The sequence below is a fragment of the Lepidochelys kempii genome, chromosome 2, assembly GCF_965140285.1.
Source record: "Lepidochelys kempii isolate rLepKem1 chromosome 2, rLepKem1.hap1, whole genome shotgun sequence".
Lineage (NCBI taxonomy): Eukaryota > Metazoa > Chordata > Testudines > Cheloniidae > Lepidochelys > Lepidochelys kempii.
In genome coordinates this window covers 216,393,606-216,411,603 of record NC_136381.1, presented here as the reverse complement: position 1 = coordinate 216,411,603, position 17,998 = coordinate 216,393,606, and the positions used below count along the sequence as shown (strand labels likewise).

Below are 17,998 nucleotides of genomic sequence, written 5' to 3'. Positions count from 1 at the left end.
CTGACCGGCACAGCTATAACTGCAGTATAATTATACAGCTATAGCAATGCTCGTGTAACTCCCCATGTGAACACTCTATTCCGGAATAAAACTGACTTTATTCCAGTACAATTACAGCAGACCTGTTATACTGGAATAAAAAGTCAGTTTTATTCCAGAATAGAGAGTGTCTACATGGGGAGTTATATTGACATTGCTATAATGGTATAATTATGCCGCTGCTATAGCTGTGCTGGTCCCCGTGTTGACAAGTTCTTATTCACCAATTTCCCTGCGTATCAGGCTGCTGAAAACAGCCCTCCTGTATCCTTTTAGCAAATAGGATCTTTTCTGCATTTTTCTATTCATGGGAATAATATAACTGATTAATTACTTAATATCTTGCTTCTAAAGCATGGATGTGAAGGGGACACTTGGAAAGTTTTGCTGGCTTAACTACACTGGTATAGCTAAACCAGCAAAACCCTCCTCCTGTGGATGCAGTTATATCAGTTTCTGGCATAAGCTATACTGGTATAAAGCGCAGTTACACCAGAACAATTTTGTCCACACTAGGGCTTACATTAGTATAGCTTAATAGATTTCTTTTAAAATTACAACATTAATAGACTAGTTGTAATTTTTCTAGTGTAAACAAGCCCCTATCTGTATGACCATGCAGTCACTATAGTACAAAATGCTACATTCAGAATTAGTGGAGTACACCTGCAATGTTCTGATGATGTAATTCTACCGAAGGCACGACTGAGATCAATCCGGATACATAGCTTCTTGTTCAAAAAAACCCATCAGTAGCCAATCAAAGTTGCAAATATTTTCTGAGTATCAAACCTAGGTAAGCTTGCCCAAAGGGGAAGCCAGCTGGGTGGGTGGGGTGGATGGGGGGGGAGGGGGGAGAAGGAAGTTTTCAGTAAATGCCAATAAAAGTTAACCTGTTTCTAAAATAAAGACTACGCAATTACATAGCAAACTTTTCAATGGCCTGCCAGTAAACACCTTGTTAGGACACTATTAGTCATTTGGTCTAAATTGGTTTAGCTACAAATAGGCTGAAAATCCACATTATTTGGGGAAGATTCTGTCAACACTTAAAAAAAAAGAAATTATTAATTTGGCACGTGGTTTCAGTTAGTTTACATACCCCTAGCGTCTCACCCCCATAAGGTTTCAACATCTAGTCCAGAAATGCATTGAGATATTTTATTCAGTATGCGCTACAGCTGTTGACGCAGTTTGCTAGTCTCTGAACACAGCAATCTTGCAGAAATGCTGTCACAGGCAGTATTTTACACTGATTTATGTTCCCCCTTCATGTTTCATTCGAGACATTTACCTGTCTGAGTTTATGAGACTTGCAATTGCAGGCGATGGAGGGAAGAGCATCGGTACTCGTGGCAGATGCCCTGAATTCAGTACAATAATTGCTCCAAAGCAAACATCTTTGGAGCAAGTTAACTAGTTGCTAAATACCAGAGCGCTAGAGAACTATGGGGCTAATGCAGCAAATTTTTCAGACTGTTGATAGGAAGGAAGGGACAGAGTATGAAGCAATTAGGGCCAAATTTAGGCCTTTGGATAAATAGGAGCTGCACTGATGGATCCCCTTATGGAAAAGTCCTAATTTAATTGGTATGAAACCAATTGGGTTCTACATAAATTACTCTGAAGACCTATGGAATTTAACAGATAATGGATTTATTCTTTAGAATGATTAATTCAATGGTACCAGGATGGCAGCCCCCAAGACTATAGAAATACAAAAGACTCTTCTTTTTGCATCACACTAGACCCAGGTGCAAAATCATACATTAAGATTTAGTGTAATTACCCCTGACAGTCATGCTAGTATGTGGGTTAAATGAGTCCAGACAGGGAATGAGAGTGTCTCTTTGCGATTTAGGAAACAAAAAGAATGTCCTGGACAAAAACCTTCGAAACAGCCAAGCTTGAGGAGGAAGTTTAAGCTCTTGTGTTCTTGTTTGTGAGTTATCAATAAAGCCAAATCCCAGGGAAGAGAGGAGTTTGGGCACTAAATCAGGGCCTGTGTACTCTGCTGAGGACAGGATAGGTATCCAGCCATTCACACTAAGCTAGAGAATGTAGTAGGCATTCAGATATTATGATGATGGAAGCCATAAGCACATCTATACAATAAAGAGTCTAGAATTCTCACCCGGAAGCCTAGAATGTCTGTTGAGTCAGTGTGAAACCATGGACACAGCTACAAGCATGGTTGAGAGCTCTGTGAATCCACTCAAAAAAGGTACTTGACCAGGTTTGCTCCATTCAAGTCCACAAAACTCCTGCCAAACCCTGTAGCTCCTAAAGTCACCTGCTAACTAAGTGTTCAGGGTAAGAGTTCCCTAGGCACCTACGTTTCTGTCTCTGAGAATGCCTACAGCTGCCTCACTGTAGGCATCTAGATGCCTATCTCCAGCTTAAGTCCATTCGTAAAGTGGGAGAAGATAGGCGCTTGCCTGTCTCACATGGGTAGATAGATAATATCCCTGCTGCAGTTTTCAGTAAGTAGGTTTATCATTTCTGTATTTAGTGCTATACATTTCTTCCAGAAGAGCTTTAGGGGCAAACTTGGCAACTTGTTATTTTTTCTAGGGACAACTGGTGTCTGAAGGAAACTTTGGGAAACTTGGTCGAGACTTTCACCTGAACCCCTGAACTAACCAGAACGTTTCTTATATTTCTCTTTTTAGCACATCATTTAATGAATAGATCACTTAAATGCAAAACCTATAAAAATTATTATTTTAAAGAGACACTGTCAACTTAAAATTTTGTCAATTTCCCTCCCTCCCCACCCTCAAAAGAAAAAACAAACAGCAATTAGCAGGACATAGAGCAGGACCTACTCAGGCCTGCCAATTCTGGGGAGTTTCCAATCACATTTTTCTAGTTTTTAAAAAAAAAAATGTTTTCTCACTTCCCAGTAGCTTAGTGACAAATCCACATAAAGAACAGGGCAAACGGGAGAGGGAGGCTGATCTTGTATGTAAGAAAGTGGACTGGGAGTCAGGAAACTAGACTCAGTTCCTGGTTTTTGTGTAAACCTGAGCAAGTCACTTGGACCTACATTTTCAAAAGACGGCCTCTGATTTTGGGTACCTCTGTTTTGGTAGCCCATCTTGAGAAATCTTAATCATTGTGTGTTAGTTCCCACACCTGAAAAATTGGAATAACAATATTTCCATATCTCACAACCATGTTGTGAGGATAAACACATTCATATCTGTCAGGTGCTTAGATACTATGAAGGGAAATGCCACAGAGAAACCTATAAACAGTAACATTGACTACACAAAGTGCTGCCCAAGGCACAAAGTAAACTAACCGGAAACAGTCTTATCTTAGCCTCTCTCTGTTGTAGAGAAGTATTAAAAATAACAAGAGAAAGTACATTTTCAAAGTATGATTTTTAAATTGACTGTGTCTTTTTAATAGCGAGATAAAATAAAATATGTGTCAACAAAACACGCTGTAGCTTAACTCTAAATTCTACAAACATAGGGTTGCCAGGTGTCCAGTTTTCGACCGGAAAGTCTGATGGAAAGGGGACCTGTACAGTGACCGGTCATATGTACTGACCAGACCCCAAAAGTCCAGTTACCACAGGAGGGGAGGCCAAGGGAGGAGCCGCTGGGTCATCAACCCATGCCAGCCCCTACTCATCTGGGGCTGCCTCCTACCTGCATCTTGTGGGCGAGCAGGCAGGCTCCTGGAGCAAAGGGAGCCCAGCTGGTAGGGGGGAGGGAGGTAGACAGTACTGAGCGAGGGGGAGGGGGAAGAGCAGTGAGTGACAGGGGTGGGGCCTCAGAGAGAAGAGGCAGAGCAGGGGTGGGGCCTCGGGGGGAAAAGGGGGAGGCTCCAGCTTTCCTGCTGTAGGGTCCAGTTTTCAGAAATTAAAAAGTTGGCAACCCTAAGCACACAATGCACATCAAGTTTTATAAACAAACATAAAAGTAATTAATCAGATTCTAACCCGGTTAACCTTGCTCAATCATATACTGTAGTTCCAAGAAAGAGAACAAGAATTCCTGAACTTGGTATGCATTTTTTTTTTTCAAAATTTGCCAAATCACTGAGGCCTGTATGCAACGCAGCAGTGTCAATTTTGTTTGCTGACTTCGAGTGTTTAACTATTACTCTCTAAGGATCAGCTACACCCAGGTAAAGCCCAGGCAGAAAGTGGCTGCTCTCTTTGTACTCCAACAACACATGGTTCCCCTCCCTTTTGCACTGGCCAGCAGAGCTGATCAGGTAAGTAAGATACAGTCCACAAAGGGATGTAAGTAGTGGGTGTGCTGCCTTTGCATACCTAGGAACTCAGGGGTGTGTTTTCCTTGCACAGTTAACCCATTAATTGGCACCAAGATTAGCCTAGCCCAGATGTGAGCATTCCCCCAGCAATGCTATATTCACATAACTGTGTCTCCACTCACCCATAGGTATCTGGGGCTTATCCCTTGATTCTTTGTGATGAGTAACAGCCATTTGTATCAACTGCAGGGGAATTGTGGGAAGGGCTATTTGGACAAGTGATTTTGCCTACATCTTCACTGCAACGTGTGTGTGTTCCAGCCCGAGATAGTTGAGCTAAGGCTCTAATCCCCACCCCCAGCCTAGTAAAATAACCTGGGCTTAAAGCACCTTCAAACGCAGGTCAGAGGTTTTTCTATGTGAATGGAAGGCAGAGTTGAGCTAAATATGCAATGAAGACATATCACAGTGACTAACCTCCTGTGAGCTGTGCATGCAAGGTGGTGTTGGGCTTTTGGTGGTTAGACTAACCTACCATTTTATTGACATCCTGGAGGGTTGCTGATCCCACCTACAAGAAATTGGGGGCTCTAGTGGCAAGTTTGTATAGAGTATTAGGATTGATTATATGACAGTTTACTTCCTCCAAAAAAATAGAGCACTATGGAACAGAACCATAACATATGCATCAAGTCATCATTAATCCTTGCACTGTTCCATAATAGTATTGTTGCACATCTGAAGCCTGTGCATTCTTCCAGGAGACTAGGAAGTTGTCAAATAGATTTTCCCCTGAAATCAGTCTCAGCCTTAAATCAATGGGAGATCTGTTTACAGACCTCACTTAGGAAAATGTGCAAACATTGTAGACCCATTACAAATGACACATGAGCAAAAATACTCATCCTTTAGGCCGGGGTGGCCAACCTGAGCCTGAGAAGGAGCCAGAATTTACCAATGTGTATTGCCAAAGAGCCACAGTAATACATCAGCAGCCCCCCATCCGCTCCCCCTCCCCCAGTGTCTCCCACCCGCCAGCAGCGCCGCCGATCAGCACCTAACCTTCCATCCCTGTGCCTCCTGCCCGCCGCGATCAGCTGTTTTGTGGTGTGCAGGAGGCTGAGGGGGTTGGGGGGGGAGGAGGAGCAAGGGCGCAGCAGACTCAGGGGAGGGGGCCTTGGGGGAAGGAGTGGAGCGGGGCTGGGGCCTGGGGCAGAGCCAGGGGTTGAGCAGTGAGCACCCTGTAGCACATCAGGGCTGGAGCTACAGTCGCCAACTTTCCAGAGTTGGCGCCTATGCAAGGAGCCGCATATTAACTTCTGAAGAGCCGCATGTGGCTCCGGAGCCACAGGTTGGCCACCCCTGATTTAGGCAATAACTCAACTTAAACAACACCAGATAGTAAAAAGGAAGACTGAAGCTCAAATCTATGTCTGTAGTCCATTCTGTATTCAAGTCTGTTCTGACAGACTGTAAAAGTCTAGCCATTGCCAAAACAATCTATTTAGTCTCCACTGGACAAGACGTAGGTCACTGCAGTGACTCAGGAGAACTTATTGCCAGCTGATTATTACTATAGTTGCATAAGCAGTTCAACAAAGAAGCCATCATGAAAATTTTCAGAGATACATAAAATTAGAAATTTAAATAAGCGTTCTGATCTTCAGAGGTGCTGAGCAATGAGATCCCATTGAAGTCAATAGACTTGCGGCTGCCTACAGAAAAAGAGGCCTAATTCTCATTTAACTAAGGTCACTTAAGACTCCTTTACAAGCCCAGAATAGGGTAAAATGACCTTAGTGTAAATGAGATTCAGGTCTGAATTTACACTTATATTTCAACATATGCCTGAATGCAGTTGCTTCTTAAGCTGCATGTTAAACCTTTGCATGCAAACTCACAATGTACATAAATACATCAGGTATGTACTGCATACATCCAACAGTCCCAAATAGTTTCAGCTGTGAAACTTACTGAGGTAGTTAACACCTTAGCTTCTGCTAGTGGTTTGGCTGGATGAAATGTTCTTCAAGGCTGGATTAATAAGAAAACATCACATCAATTTCCATTCTGAAGATTTTCTTTGCAGTGGGATAAAAGTCAGAAACATTTTCTTTTTAAGCCAAAAGTTAGTCTGTAGAAAAGCAGCAACATTTGCATAAAGACCCTAAAATTTGCAAAATTGGCAAGTTTCTTGCACATGCAAATTTCCAGCATCCTTGATCATGACCCATAATGCTTAAAGTTAAAATCAAAGAAGACAAACCCGGCCAGTAAGCAACCTGCCTGTTTAGTGACTCCATGACTTGGCAGTAAATGCTATTACTCTCAAAATATTTCACCACATTAACTTACTGGTAACTACATTTCCTGAATAAGTTCACAAACAGCAAAATAGCAAAAAGGAGGAAGATGACCAGAAATAAAGTTGCTAATGGTTCACTCATTTCTAACACATATAGCCCTAAGCATAGAGAACAGGTAGATACACAAGAATGAAAATGTTCTACATTGCTCTAATTTACTCATGTCTTCACCTTCACTCAAGGTCAATCTAACAGCAGATAATGCTAAGAGGTGATGTGCGAAAGACACAAAGCATGAGACGGGGAAAAAATTGACCTAATCCTTTCTCAGGCAAAGCTTCCATTCACCAAATATAAACTACGAGTTCAGAGTCTCTCTCTTTAAAAAGACTCCAGTATTCTGTCCACAAGTTTTAAGACAAATTTTATTTCTACAGCTTTAGACTGTTAGTATACAAGTATTCAGGACTGATGAAATGGACGACCACTTAATTATACTTCCTTCATAATATATGTTCAATTGTTATATACCAGTGCCATTTGATTTATCAATCCAGTAAGACTACTTCCCAATAATGTGAAGAAAGAGATCGTAAATGAAGGGACATGGAACCTTGAAATCAGGGATATTATGTGTATTTCATGGGCTTTAAGGGTTGTCCTGAGAGGATGTGGATGCATTGTGCATCTCAGCCTCTCCAAGCTGTCAATACTTAATGTATCTGGGATATTCATTCTTTCCTTTTCCCTTTCCCTCCTCCACTTTCCTATGAAAAACTCAGATTTGACTGCTGAGGACTGTGACATTTGTCTTAAATTGCTGATGCAGCCAACAGACGGAAGAACAAAATGAAATACATTTTAAATATATATCTATTTTATCTATGGAAACAAACACAGTAGTAGAGGTGGGCCCAAGTTCCAAAATTGGATCTGGGTTTCAAACACCCCAAAAAGTTAATGATGTTCACATTCAGGGGTTTAGTTTGGGCCCCTTCTCCAACACGAAATATGTTCTCCAATGAGACTGTATGGGAAGTAGTTAACTTTAAGGAGCACAAATGTTTGTGTCAAAATAGATTGACAGCGTCCCTTTAATTTGCCTTTTTGCTTTGTTTGTGAAAAAGACAGGAAAACAAATCAACCACTTTTCAACTTACATTCATTAACACAAACAAGATCATAACAGATACTTCATACGTTTAATCCTATACACAAATGACTGTCCTTTTAGACATCAAAATAACTAACTGTCAGAAAGACTCTGGCAGGGGCCTAGAAGTTGCACTGTGTGGATGACTTGTGTATTTCCCGAACTGGAAGATCGGTAGAATTCTAGACGAAACTTCGTCAGAGAGGGAACAAGAGTTTTTTGTAAAACTGAAAATTCCTCATTTTGAATAAAATATGTGGGTTTTTTTTAATGTAAACAGCCCTCAGGAAGTTATTTGACAGCCTTAAGAAATTACCATTTCAGAGGGGAAAAGGTTACATGCTTCACCTTTGACCTAGGAGACAGCTTTATCACAGGATGGGAAGACTGAAGTTTATTCATTAGCTGATAACCTCCACATGCAACTCAAACCATTAATCTGCACTAAAACCATGAATGAGAATGGGGCTTTGAGGAAGAAAAATTGGGTTGGACTGGCCTGGAAGGGACAGACAAGTGCCTGGAGGGCTCTAGAGGGAGCCAAGACAACATAGAGATGCTGTCCATTTACTTGGATTGTGCTCCCGCCTCTAGCTCGATGGACTATCAGGTCACTTCACATCTGGGCCCCACTGCCAAGCACTACAAAGTCAAACCACCTCAACATAATAGGACTGCACTCTCCGCTGGGATGGTGAAAGGCAACCTTACGCAGCAGTAACTGTTCACTTCACCGCACAAAGGCCATTTCAAAAGCAACAGCTCAAACTTAAGAGATTTGGCTGCAGCAAAGTCCATCTCTGGAAAAGAGCTAGCTACTTGTTTCACAAGACTATTGTCCCAATTGTACTGACTTAATTTATTATCAATATCACTGCAAGAATACATAATAAGGCTTTATTATTCTTCAGAGCAAGAAATATAGTATAAAAATACAGTGAGGTGAGAAAACAAAATCTACTTACTAAAATCAAAACAAATCCATAAGCTTTCAAGATTTTATAAGGCCCACAGACGAAAAGCATTACGGACTCAGAAAGGCCTCATGGTAAAACTTTTCCAAGAATTAAATTTAGTAAAAGTGAGAACAGGCTGGGCTGGGGTAGGTTTGAATAGTCCCAAAAATCCCCTAGAGGAAGGAGAAAACCCTGCTTAGCACAGGCTAATTCCCAGGGCTGAACCACAAATGAACCCACAGCGTTCTCTAAAAGGCACCATTCACAAATAAATTTATTTTAAATGATAATCTAAAAAAAAAAAAAAAAACACAAACACAGCATCTAAAATGTAATGTTAGTGAGTTCCAGAAGAAAGTCATTGTGAGGGAGAGACTGAAAGAGGTGAGGACATGTGGGGAGGCACGAGATAAGGGCCAGTCAATAACTGTTAACCTGACTCTGTAATAGAAATATAGTAAATAAATAATAATAATAGTAACAAATGCTTTGTGCTACATAAAGCCTTTTATTTGGGAATCTCCAATCATTTTACAAGAGATGATTAAGGGAGCTGTTCCACCTCACTGTGAGGGATGCATGCGTTTTTGTATCCACTTCAAACTGTGGTAACAGCAGTTAAGCAACTTGTCTGAGATCAGAGAGAGCCAGAGGCAGGAATAGAACCATGGAGTCCTGATTCCCTGACCTTTGTTCTGATCACCTAAAAATATCCCTCAGAGTTACGTTCAAGCTAAACAAATAAATTCCATCAGTGTTTTGACAAAAAAAAAAAAATCTGACCTAACAGAGGAAGTAGTTTATAGCAAAGCACCAAAAAACAAAGCAAAATCGCTACAGAAAGCATTATTAGTAAGAGTTATCTGAGAAATCTGGGCTAAGACAGGAAAACTCTTAAAGCCCTATCATCTAGGGTATTTGTCAAAGTGTTCCAGTACTGTGCCTGCAGAACTACATTGAAAGAAAAGGCATTTCTAGCAAGATTGATATATCGCAGGAAAATTGTGCATTTGTGTTAGCCATCTAGTCACTGCACCTTGAAGAACCAAAACACTAGCAACTGCACTTTCTAGGACATCTTGTTCTAGTAATACACAGTTACCAGCTGCCTAGGCAATGAATCACCACTTAAAATCAGGGGACATAATGTTGAACTTAAAAAATTGGATTTTTTTTTCAGGCCACTAATGACTTTCTTGAGGATGCAAACTTACACGCCAATAAACTACACAGCATCATCAATATAGACAAAAATGAACACAGGATATAGTTGCTCCTTACAAAGCTCTTGTTGACTTGGATGGGAGCCGGATCGGGCTTAACATTGGAATTTACATTACACTGATATTTCCAATTCTGATTTAAAAATATCTTTCGCATCAAATAGCAGAGAATGAAATGATAATTAAACATCCAGGAACTGCGCTCACAAGATATGCAAGGGTACATAGGAAAGTGTTACAGTTGTGTAAACTGTAGTTTGTGTAATTTGCTTTTAATATTTAATTCACCAAAAGCACAAGAAGAAAAAATAGTTCTCATTTCATGGTGCAGAAAAAAACTAACCATGATTCTGTGTATCACAAACATGGATGCAAATATTTTAGTACTTCTCCGACTTACACAGGAGATAGAAGACACTGTGCCTTTGCTTAAAATGATGGAAGAACACAGCTACCTGAAGCCTATGTAAAAGATCTCTCTTTAACAGGCTTTTAAAGACTGCAAGCTGGAGAATCTAAAAAGCACAGTCCCTGAATAATTTAAGGATCCTGGCATCTGCAATGAAAGAACTTCTTTGCTAAACCTGGGGGAAAAAAGGTCTTGAAAGATCACATGCAAAATCATTACTAAAGAGTATTTTTCTTATCTTAAAGTTTAATCGGACACTGAGTAGAGAGAATTTTATAGCCAGCCTTACCGATTTACTGTCAACAGCTGAGGTCTAATATTAACATTTACCCCTTGGCAGTATTAAGCGAAAGCACTGAACAGTCAGGGAAAAAATACATAATCAAAAACAAAATGAAGAGAGAGCCTGGGCCACCTGATAAAGCACAGCACAAATTCTCATTAGAAGAAAATTCAATAATAGACAAAAGAAAAGTTTATCATGAATCTACATTTTAAGGGATAGAGAAACACCAAAAAGCAACAATGTAAATAAAAATTCTGAAACAAAAAGCCAATGACACAATTATGGCATTAAGGGACCAGACTTCCTAGTTTGATGCAGCAGTAATCCCTGTTTATAATCAAATGAACCAGGTTACTTGCTGACAGTATGAGTTTTCACTGCCAGCTACATCCTTTAGCCATCTGACAATTTTATCAAAGCCTGCCTACCTCCTCTTGTGTCTTTCATAGATAACATCAAACAATGGGAGGAGGCAGGGTAAAGTTTTAAAATCTCCACTCAAACGAAACAAGCTTTCAAGCAAATACAATTTTAGCTCCTACAATGGCAAGTCTGGGGCCCACTCTCCCTCAGCCTCGCATCTCTGAGATCTATACCATTAATTAAAAGGGTTGCAGGATCTGGCCCCTGTCATCAGTACGTGTCAATGGACTTTAAACAATAGGAAATCTTACCCCAGAGAGATAACAGGGGCCACTTTTTCCTGGCATGTAATTACACATTGGAGGTCAACACCAAAATAGGTTTATTGAAATCTGAGGAGAGCACTAGTCAAAAATATAGACAACATTTACAGAACACTGGGTGGCATTTTTCTCATTTTTGGAGTATTTTTTTGTATTTTTGATATATGCTACTTCTCATACACTTACCTTAAATCAAGCCACTGTTCCTCAAATATAGAATAAGCAGAAGAGCTGTGCAAAATACTAAGTAGGAATTTCTCTGGTGTTGTATGAAGCAACGAAGCAGGACACTCAAGCTTAGCTGTAGACATAGTTGCAAAGCAAATAATTTTTCAACTAATTTTTTTAATGAAATTTGCCTGTTTCACCCTGTTTTTTGTGAACAGACAGTGACATTCTACCGTGCTGCGCCATGGCATGTAGACATGCACTTATTCAGGCGAGGTGGGTTGTGTATCTACAGCAGTGTATTTTTGACAAAGTTTCCCACTGTCATAAATACCAGTGCAGTTTCAGCAGCAGTAGCCCTAACAAATAGAGGGATGCAGGCACCCAGTGTATTTTAAGTGCCATGTCATCTAAGCCTGCTTAGAATTGGTCAAAAGACATGGTCCTTAAAAACACCAGCAACTGCCAGCATCTCTTCTACATTAGCGCTTCCATCATTGCCAACACTGACGTTTTCAGCACTAGAAGAGTTTTGCCATCATGCTACGATCTTGGGGTGTGGCTGGGAATAGTTTCCCCATCTTGCTTACTGCTGCTATTTGATTAGCAAGTGTTTCTCTCATGATGGAGTTAACACCACAAGTTGATACCATATCTGAGGGCTACCTTTGAGTGGAAAAAGCTAGAAAGAAAATGTTACTACTTCTTGCACCTAAACTGTTCTCCTTTCTACTATCTGTAGATTATAATTCTGCAGGTCAGAACCTTGGAGGTTTTTTTTGGTTTTTTTAATGTTTTCTAAGCAACTTGGATGAAATTCTGTCTCTCTCTCTCTCTCTCTCTCACACACACACACACCCCCTTTGGTATAAAGCCTAACTAAAGAGGCTTTGTTCAAGGAACCTCACTGAAGTTAGGCCTATGAAATCCAAACAAGCATGGGGTAGCTGCCTCTGGGATGGCATAGTGGCCACGACCTCCATTCCAAAGGCCACATCTCTGTCCTTCACCTCCACTATTAACTCAAACTACATACCTGGCACAGAACCTACAGCTGACTCTACCTCTCGCACACAGTGAAACTTGGGTGCTCCTGCCTTGCTCGGGGGGTTCATTATAGAGCTATAAACAACAGAATAAATACATTGTAAAGGCAAGTTCTGAACCGAGAGGAAGTAGTCATAATTGTGGGGGAGTGATGTTTCGCAACTGTACTTTTCTTCTGACTTTGCTTATGCTGTTCCCCATTTCTGTCTGAATAGCTCAAAGCTATGTACATTATATCCAAGTCTATGTTTGAAACTCTGTAACCTTTGCTAGAGTACTCTCCAGGAAGCTTGCCTGACCTTTACTTAAGATAAAGAAAACAACTGAAATGAGGAAATAAATGATCCTTTGATAACACTGTGTAAGCTGTGGCTAAAGAATTCTGAAATACAACAGCATTAATGAAGTATCCATGTTAGGTGAATTTCTTTATCACCAGAAGCAGTGACAAACTTTGATGGGGTTTTTCATTCACAGTTAACAAATTATTCTCCAGGAATCATTGACTTATTTTGGAACAATAATTGTGGGTTAATAGAAGCCCTGGCAGAACTTTGCACTCTTATACAAGAGATCTGTGCTGTGCAAATTTTATGTGGACACAACAGTGTATGTAGGATGAAATTTATAGACAAGTTTTGCACTGGTATTATACTAGACAAATTTGCTATACGAAGAGAGGGGGAAAACTTCATACAAATAGTAATTTCAAAAGGATTATTATCCATATTCATTTGTGTGTCTTTAGGAGTTAGTGCGAGGAATTATTTGAGGCAACTTATTACAAAAATAAAAGCAATTTCAGTGTTGGAATAAAATCAGTCCAGGAAAATAAATCCTGTTTTGCCAGATATGTATGTTATGTGCACTCGATGGAAACTATGTTAAGGAAATGTATCTAAGTATCTTGAACAATCTCAAGAAGTGCAGGGAAATTAAGCGACTCTGGAACTACATTACCTTTACTGTCCTTTTTTAAAATTCTTCTAATTTGTTTGAGATCTCTATTATAAAATTGCTCATGCCTTCATTTATTACTACTTTTATGAACATGAATGTCAGTTTTAACAGGTATTCAGTTTAGCTGATTGCAGCAATTTTCTCTAGTAGGATCAATAACAGAAGTTATTTAGCTCAGTGGAAAAGCAGCCCTGAACTCTACTGCCATAAGCAGACAAGTGTCTAGAAGTGACCTTTGATGGAGACCAGACTTGCCATAGATGAGTGATATGTGTATGGTGGGGACAGAGAGAGGATGAGAGACAGTATTGGCCTCACCAGGCAATGTCTCTCATGCCACTGCCTTCATGTATCCTTTACCAGTCAAACCTCAGAACAGCACTAGTGGAAGGGACTTCAAAAAGGAAAGCAGAAAAGTAGGACACTGGGAACTGCAGCAAAGGAAGAGTTGAGGGTGCATGTGTTAAAAAATAAATAAAAAGTTTCTGGCATGAATAAGATAAGTGGCAAACCAGACAGAATGCCCATCACACACAAAAAGGCTCAGAAAAAGCAGGTGGATTAGCACAATATAGGACTAATTCCTGTTGTTCTAACTCAGGTAAAACTCCTACTAACGCCAAAGGAAATTTTGCTTGAGATAGGAATGCAACATATGGTTCATGGAGCCATGCTGTATATATTAATATAACTTAACATACTATGTTGACAGAGACTAGCTGTATTTGGTAAATACAAAACAAGAGGGCTGTTTAGAAAACCCATAGAGAATCTCAAGTAATTTTTATGCGAGGGACTAGTTGCTTATATTTTACACTACTTGGATCCATACAACGCTTACCATCCTTCTCCCTCTATTCAAGAGACACAGAAAGCTCCGCTATCTTACTGAGCTCATGAGAGAGAATTTCTCTGCTTCAGTGACAAACAAAAAAATGGGGCCACCTGCTAAAGGTTACACCTTCAGCAAAAACAACCTTTGCTGGCTGCACTTCAGAGCCCTACTTGCTTCATCTATTCTTAGTGCTGATGTCACTGACAGGCAAATAGAATGGCCACATGACTGTCACATGACCATGAATACTAGAAATTGAGACAATATATATATATATATATATATAAATATATATTTTAAGAAAGCGATGAATCATACTATACTTACAACTTTCAGCCTGATAGTCTGGCACAAACTGCTCGTCATTGTCAGGTACCTGAGCTGAAGAAAGGGGGAAAAAAAAGGGGGGGACAAATTAAGAGAAGCCACTAAAGCATAGTGAAGATTATTGTGCTAACCTTGAAGCACAGCCAAGGTCAAAACTAGGATTTTGTTGGCTCAACTATAATTAGGACTGAAATCAGGCATGAGAACAACCTCAACCAGTATTAAAACCCGTTAGCATCAATTTTCAAAGTGGTATTTGGGACTTCTGCACAAAAATAAATCCCAGTGTTTAAACCATCTTTGTACATTTAACCCCCTTTGTTTCTTCTCCGGGAGAAACTGGACTCATTTACGGGTAACGCTTGCAGCCAAAATAGCAGAAAACATTTTTATTTTGTTTTTTAAAGGGTCAAAAGAGTCTTTGGCTGGACCATAGAATTTTCATTTCAATCTTTATTTTCAGATGGGCTCAAAATACGTACCTAGCATGAGAACCATAACCAGAGTCCCTCTGCCTTCTGTAATATCTTTACTTTTAGGAAACTTTATGACTCAACTAACACTATAACTCCAACTGCATCTGAAACATCATGGTTGTCACCCAGTGATAATACAATGCCATTTTGTTGCATAGTCAAGATATTAACAGTCTCCCCAAATTATCTTAATGCCTTGTAAACATCCAAGGCTTTAGCACAGTTTAGACATATAGCTGAAATACTGTTTAGTTTAATTGTGTAAGGTGGAAACTAGCAGAAACCAGGTCATGGGACAGCCATGGTGTAACCTTTCTAGATACCTCCATAGTTAGCAAAATCTCAGCTTACCATAATTTAAAAATACCGCTCTTTTGTCAAACTACCTCATCTAGAACTTCCATGGCAAAGTGACATGAAATGAACAGTTTGAAAGTATGTAACAAGTCTTGTCCAAAGAGAAGTAAATCGAGAGTAATCTGCAACTGAAAAAAACATCTTCCATGACCTGGTAACCCAACACGCTTCATCAAAAAGTAAACAGTGGTTATATACCTATTTATTGGAACACTGAATATCAAACTATTAAAAGCAATAAAGAAAAATATGTTGTTTGATCATTTTAGAAAGCTTTCCAAGTTAGGAACTATTAAGGGCTAAGTATATGTATAAAAACAAACCAAATACCCGCTAATATCAATGGGAATTACGCATGTGAGTCAAAAGGTAAGAATATCTCTTTAAACTTAGCCACTCTTGATCCTTTAGTGCAAAGGTATAAGATATTCTGTGGACCTGATCCTAAACTCCTTAATTCCGGAAAAATTTCCACTGACTTTACTGGAAGTTTTTCTTCAGTAAGTATTTCAGGATCAGGCCCATATTGCAGTAAAACAGTACTCTCAAGATTCCAAAGACTATGTTTATAATCTTACCTAATCTATTACAGCAAATGCACCTTAAAAACAAAATAATTTTGGGTAACTATAAACAAGGGTGTAGCTCAAGTGTTAAGACAAATATGTGAATGGCAATTAATGTTAATATGAGGCAAACACAGATGTTGGAGTTTTTTCTAGCATTTACATTACCTAAAACTAGCCCTTTAAGAAGAAAACTGTATATATGAAGACATTTTAAATTAAATAATAAACAAGAATTAAAGTTCTTCATAATGCACATCAGATTTACCAAATCAAATACTCCGAGTAATTTTTTGATGAATTAAACTTGTCCTCCCTCCAAAGAAACCTCAGCATCCTTACCAGTGATGAACTCAAGGGCAATGCAAAGCCCAAGAGAGGTAAAGTCAAACAAAAATTAACACTCTGTAAATTTCAGTTGGTTCATTCAGATCAGTGCATGTAAGAACTTTAAAATTTTCCCTTCAATATGCCAAATATTTGACTGCTACAGGAAACTCCAATCTTGAAGTCAAGCTCTCCCAGTTAACAAACTTTACCATAGTGATCTTTTACTTTCCTAATTTTTTTTTAAATTTTGGAGCACATATAAAACTTGTAGCATTTCTATTCATTAACTTTATTGTTTATAAATAGGATATATCCATGTAATATCCCTTGTCCATGAAATATATATATATATATATATATATATATATATATATATATATATAAAATTTTATGTCATATTTAAATGCATCTAGCAGGGGGTTAAATATCGGTCTAGTTATGAAAATAAATGGGCTCTCCACATGTGAATATCTCCACTTAAGATTGATCTGTGGTGGTTGCAGAAATGGGCCCACCATATTTTACATTCTTCGCAGCAAATTACCAACTCCAGCCTCTGGGCCTGATTCACCACTGCTTTTTGCCAGTTTGATTGATTTCAGTGGAGTCACCAGCATAAAACTGGAGTAATACAGTTGTGAATCAGGTTTCAGAGTAGCAGCCGTGTTAGTCTGTATTCGCAAAAAGAAAAGGAGTACTTGTGGCACCTTAGAGACTAACCAATTTATTAGAGCATGCAATTTATTAGAGCAAGTACTCCTTTTCTAGTTGTGAATCAGACTCTTTGTTTTCCTATCCAGAGAATGAGAAATGTAGGACCAAAAACTTCTTTTAAGGTCCAGTTCTAGCCGCTACCTGTAAACCAGCATAATTCCACTGACTTCAATGGTTTTATCCCCCCTAATTTGCACGGGGGTGAAGGAGAGAAGGATTGGATCTGACTACTGAAAGGTACTACTGAACACCTAATAGTTAAAAGAACCTAGTTAAAAAACCCAAACAGACCGCTTTAGAAAAGAACAGTAAAAATAGGAGGTGACTAATGTAGCCAAAACTATAATAGTTTTAAATACATTTGCCGGTATGCGCTTCTCGAAAAGCTACTACGCAGGGTGGGTGGGAGGGGAGGGAAGAACATAGCAAAGCTGGCAATTCCTTTTAACATAAAAAAAATGCACAAAAATTGTCAGACACATAGTTCCGTACATTTTTCTTGGGATGCTTAGAAAAACCACATAGCACCAAAATAAAACAAATGCTGTAGGAAATAAATCTGTGAGCCCATCCCGAAAACTACACAAATAAGAGTCACCGATCCGCTAGCCATACGACCCATGGCAATCAGAACTGTCAATTTATGCCCCTTTTTCAACTCTGTTTTTTAAAAAAAAAACAGAGCAGAATTGAAATGCATGCATTCATATTACAGAAATTCAAGCAACTGTCCACCCAATACACGGACTTTTTACAACAGTAGCTAGCTATGAGAAGGAAATGGATTGAGTGCACCACCACATTACTCAAACAGAAGAGGGCTTTTGTTCCCCGAGTTTTGATAATTAAAGGGAGTCTTTGAAACAAGTTAAACCAGCAAGTACACAGTTAACGTCAGCTTAACTTGGATCTCTGAAAGGAAAATGT

At 39.3% G+C, this 17,998-nt stretch overlaps 1 protein-coding gene across 10 annotated transcripts in view; it reads right to left on the bottom strand.

Annotated features, from left to right (window-relative positions):
- ETV1 (ETS variant transcription factor 1) overlaps window positions 1–17,998 on the bottom strand; it is a 73,655-nt gene that overhangs the window by 45,628 nt on the left and 10,029 nt on the right. For 6 of the 10 annotated variants that reach the window (XM_073333815.2, XM_073333816.2, XM_073333813.2 and 3 more), the window contains one exon: window positions 14,629–14,682. The exons of 3 other annotated variants lie outside the window; for them this stretch is intronic. In XM_073333815.2, the coding sequence (XP_073189916.1) occupies window positions 14,629–14,682 (54 nt within the window). Of the gene's footprint in view, window positions 1–6,246; window positions 6,264–14,628; window positions 14,683–17,998 lie in introns of those variants that run through there. One more of the 10 variants, XM_073333823.2, reaches the window with a different exon arrangement.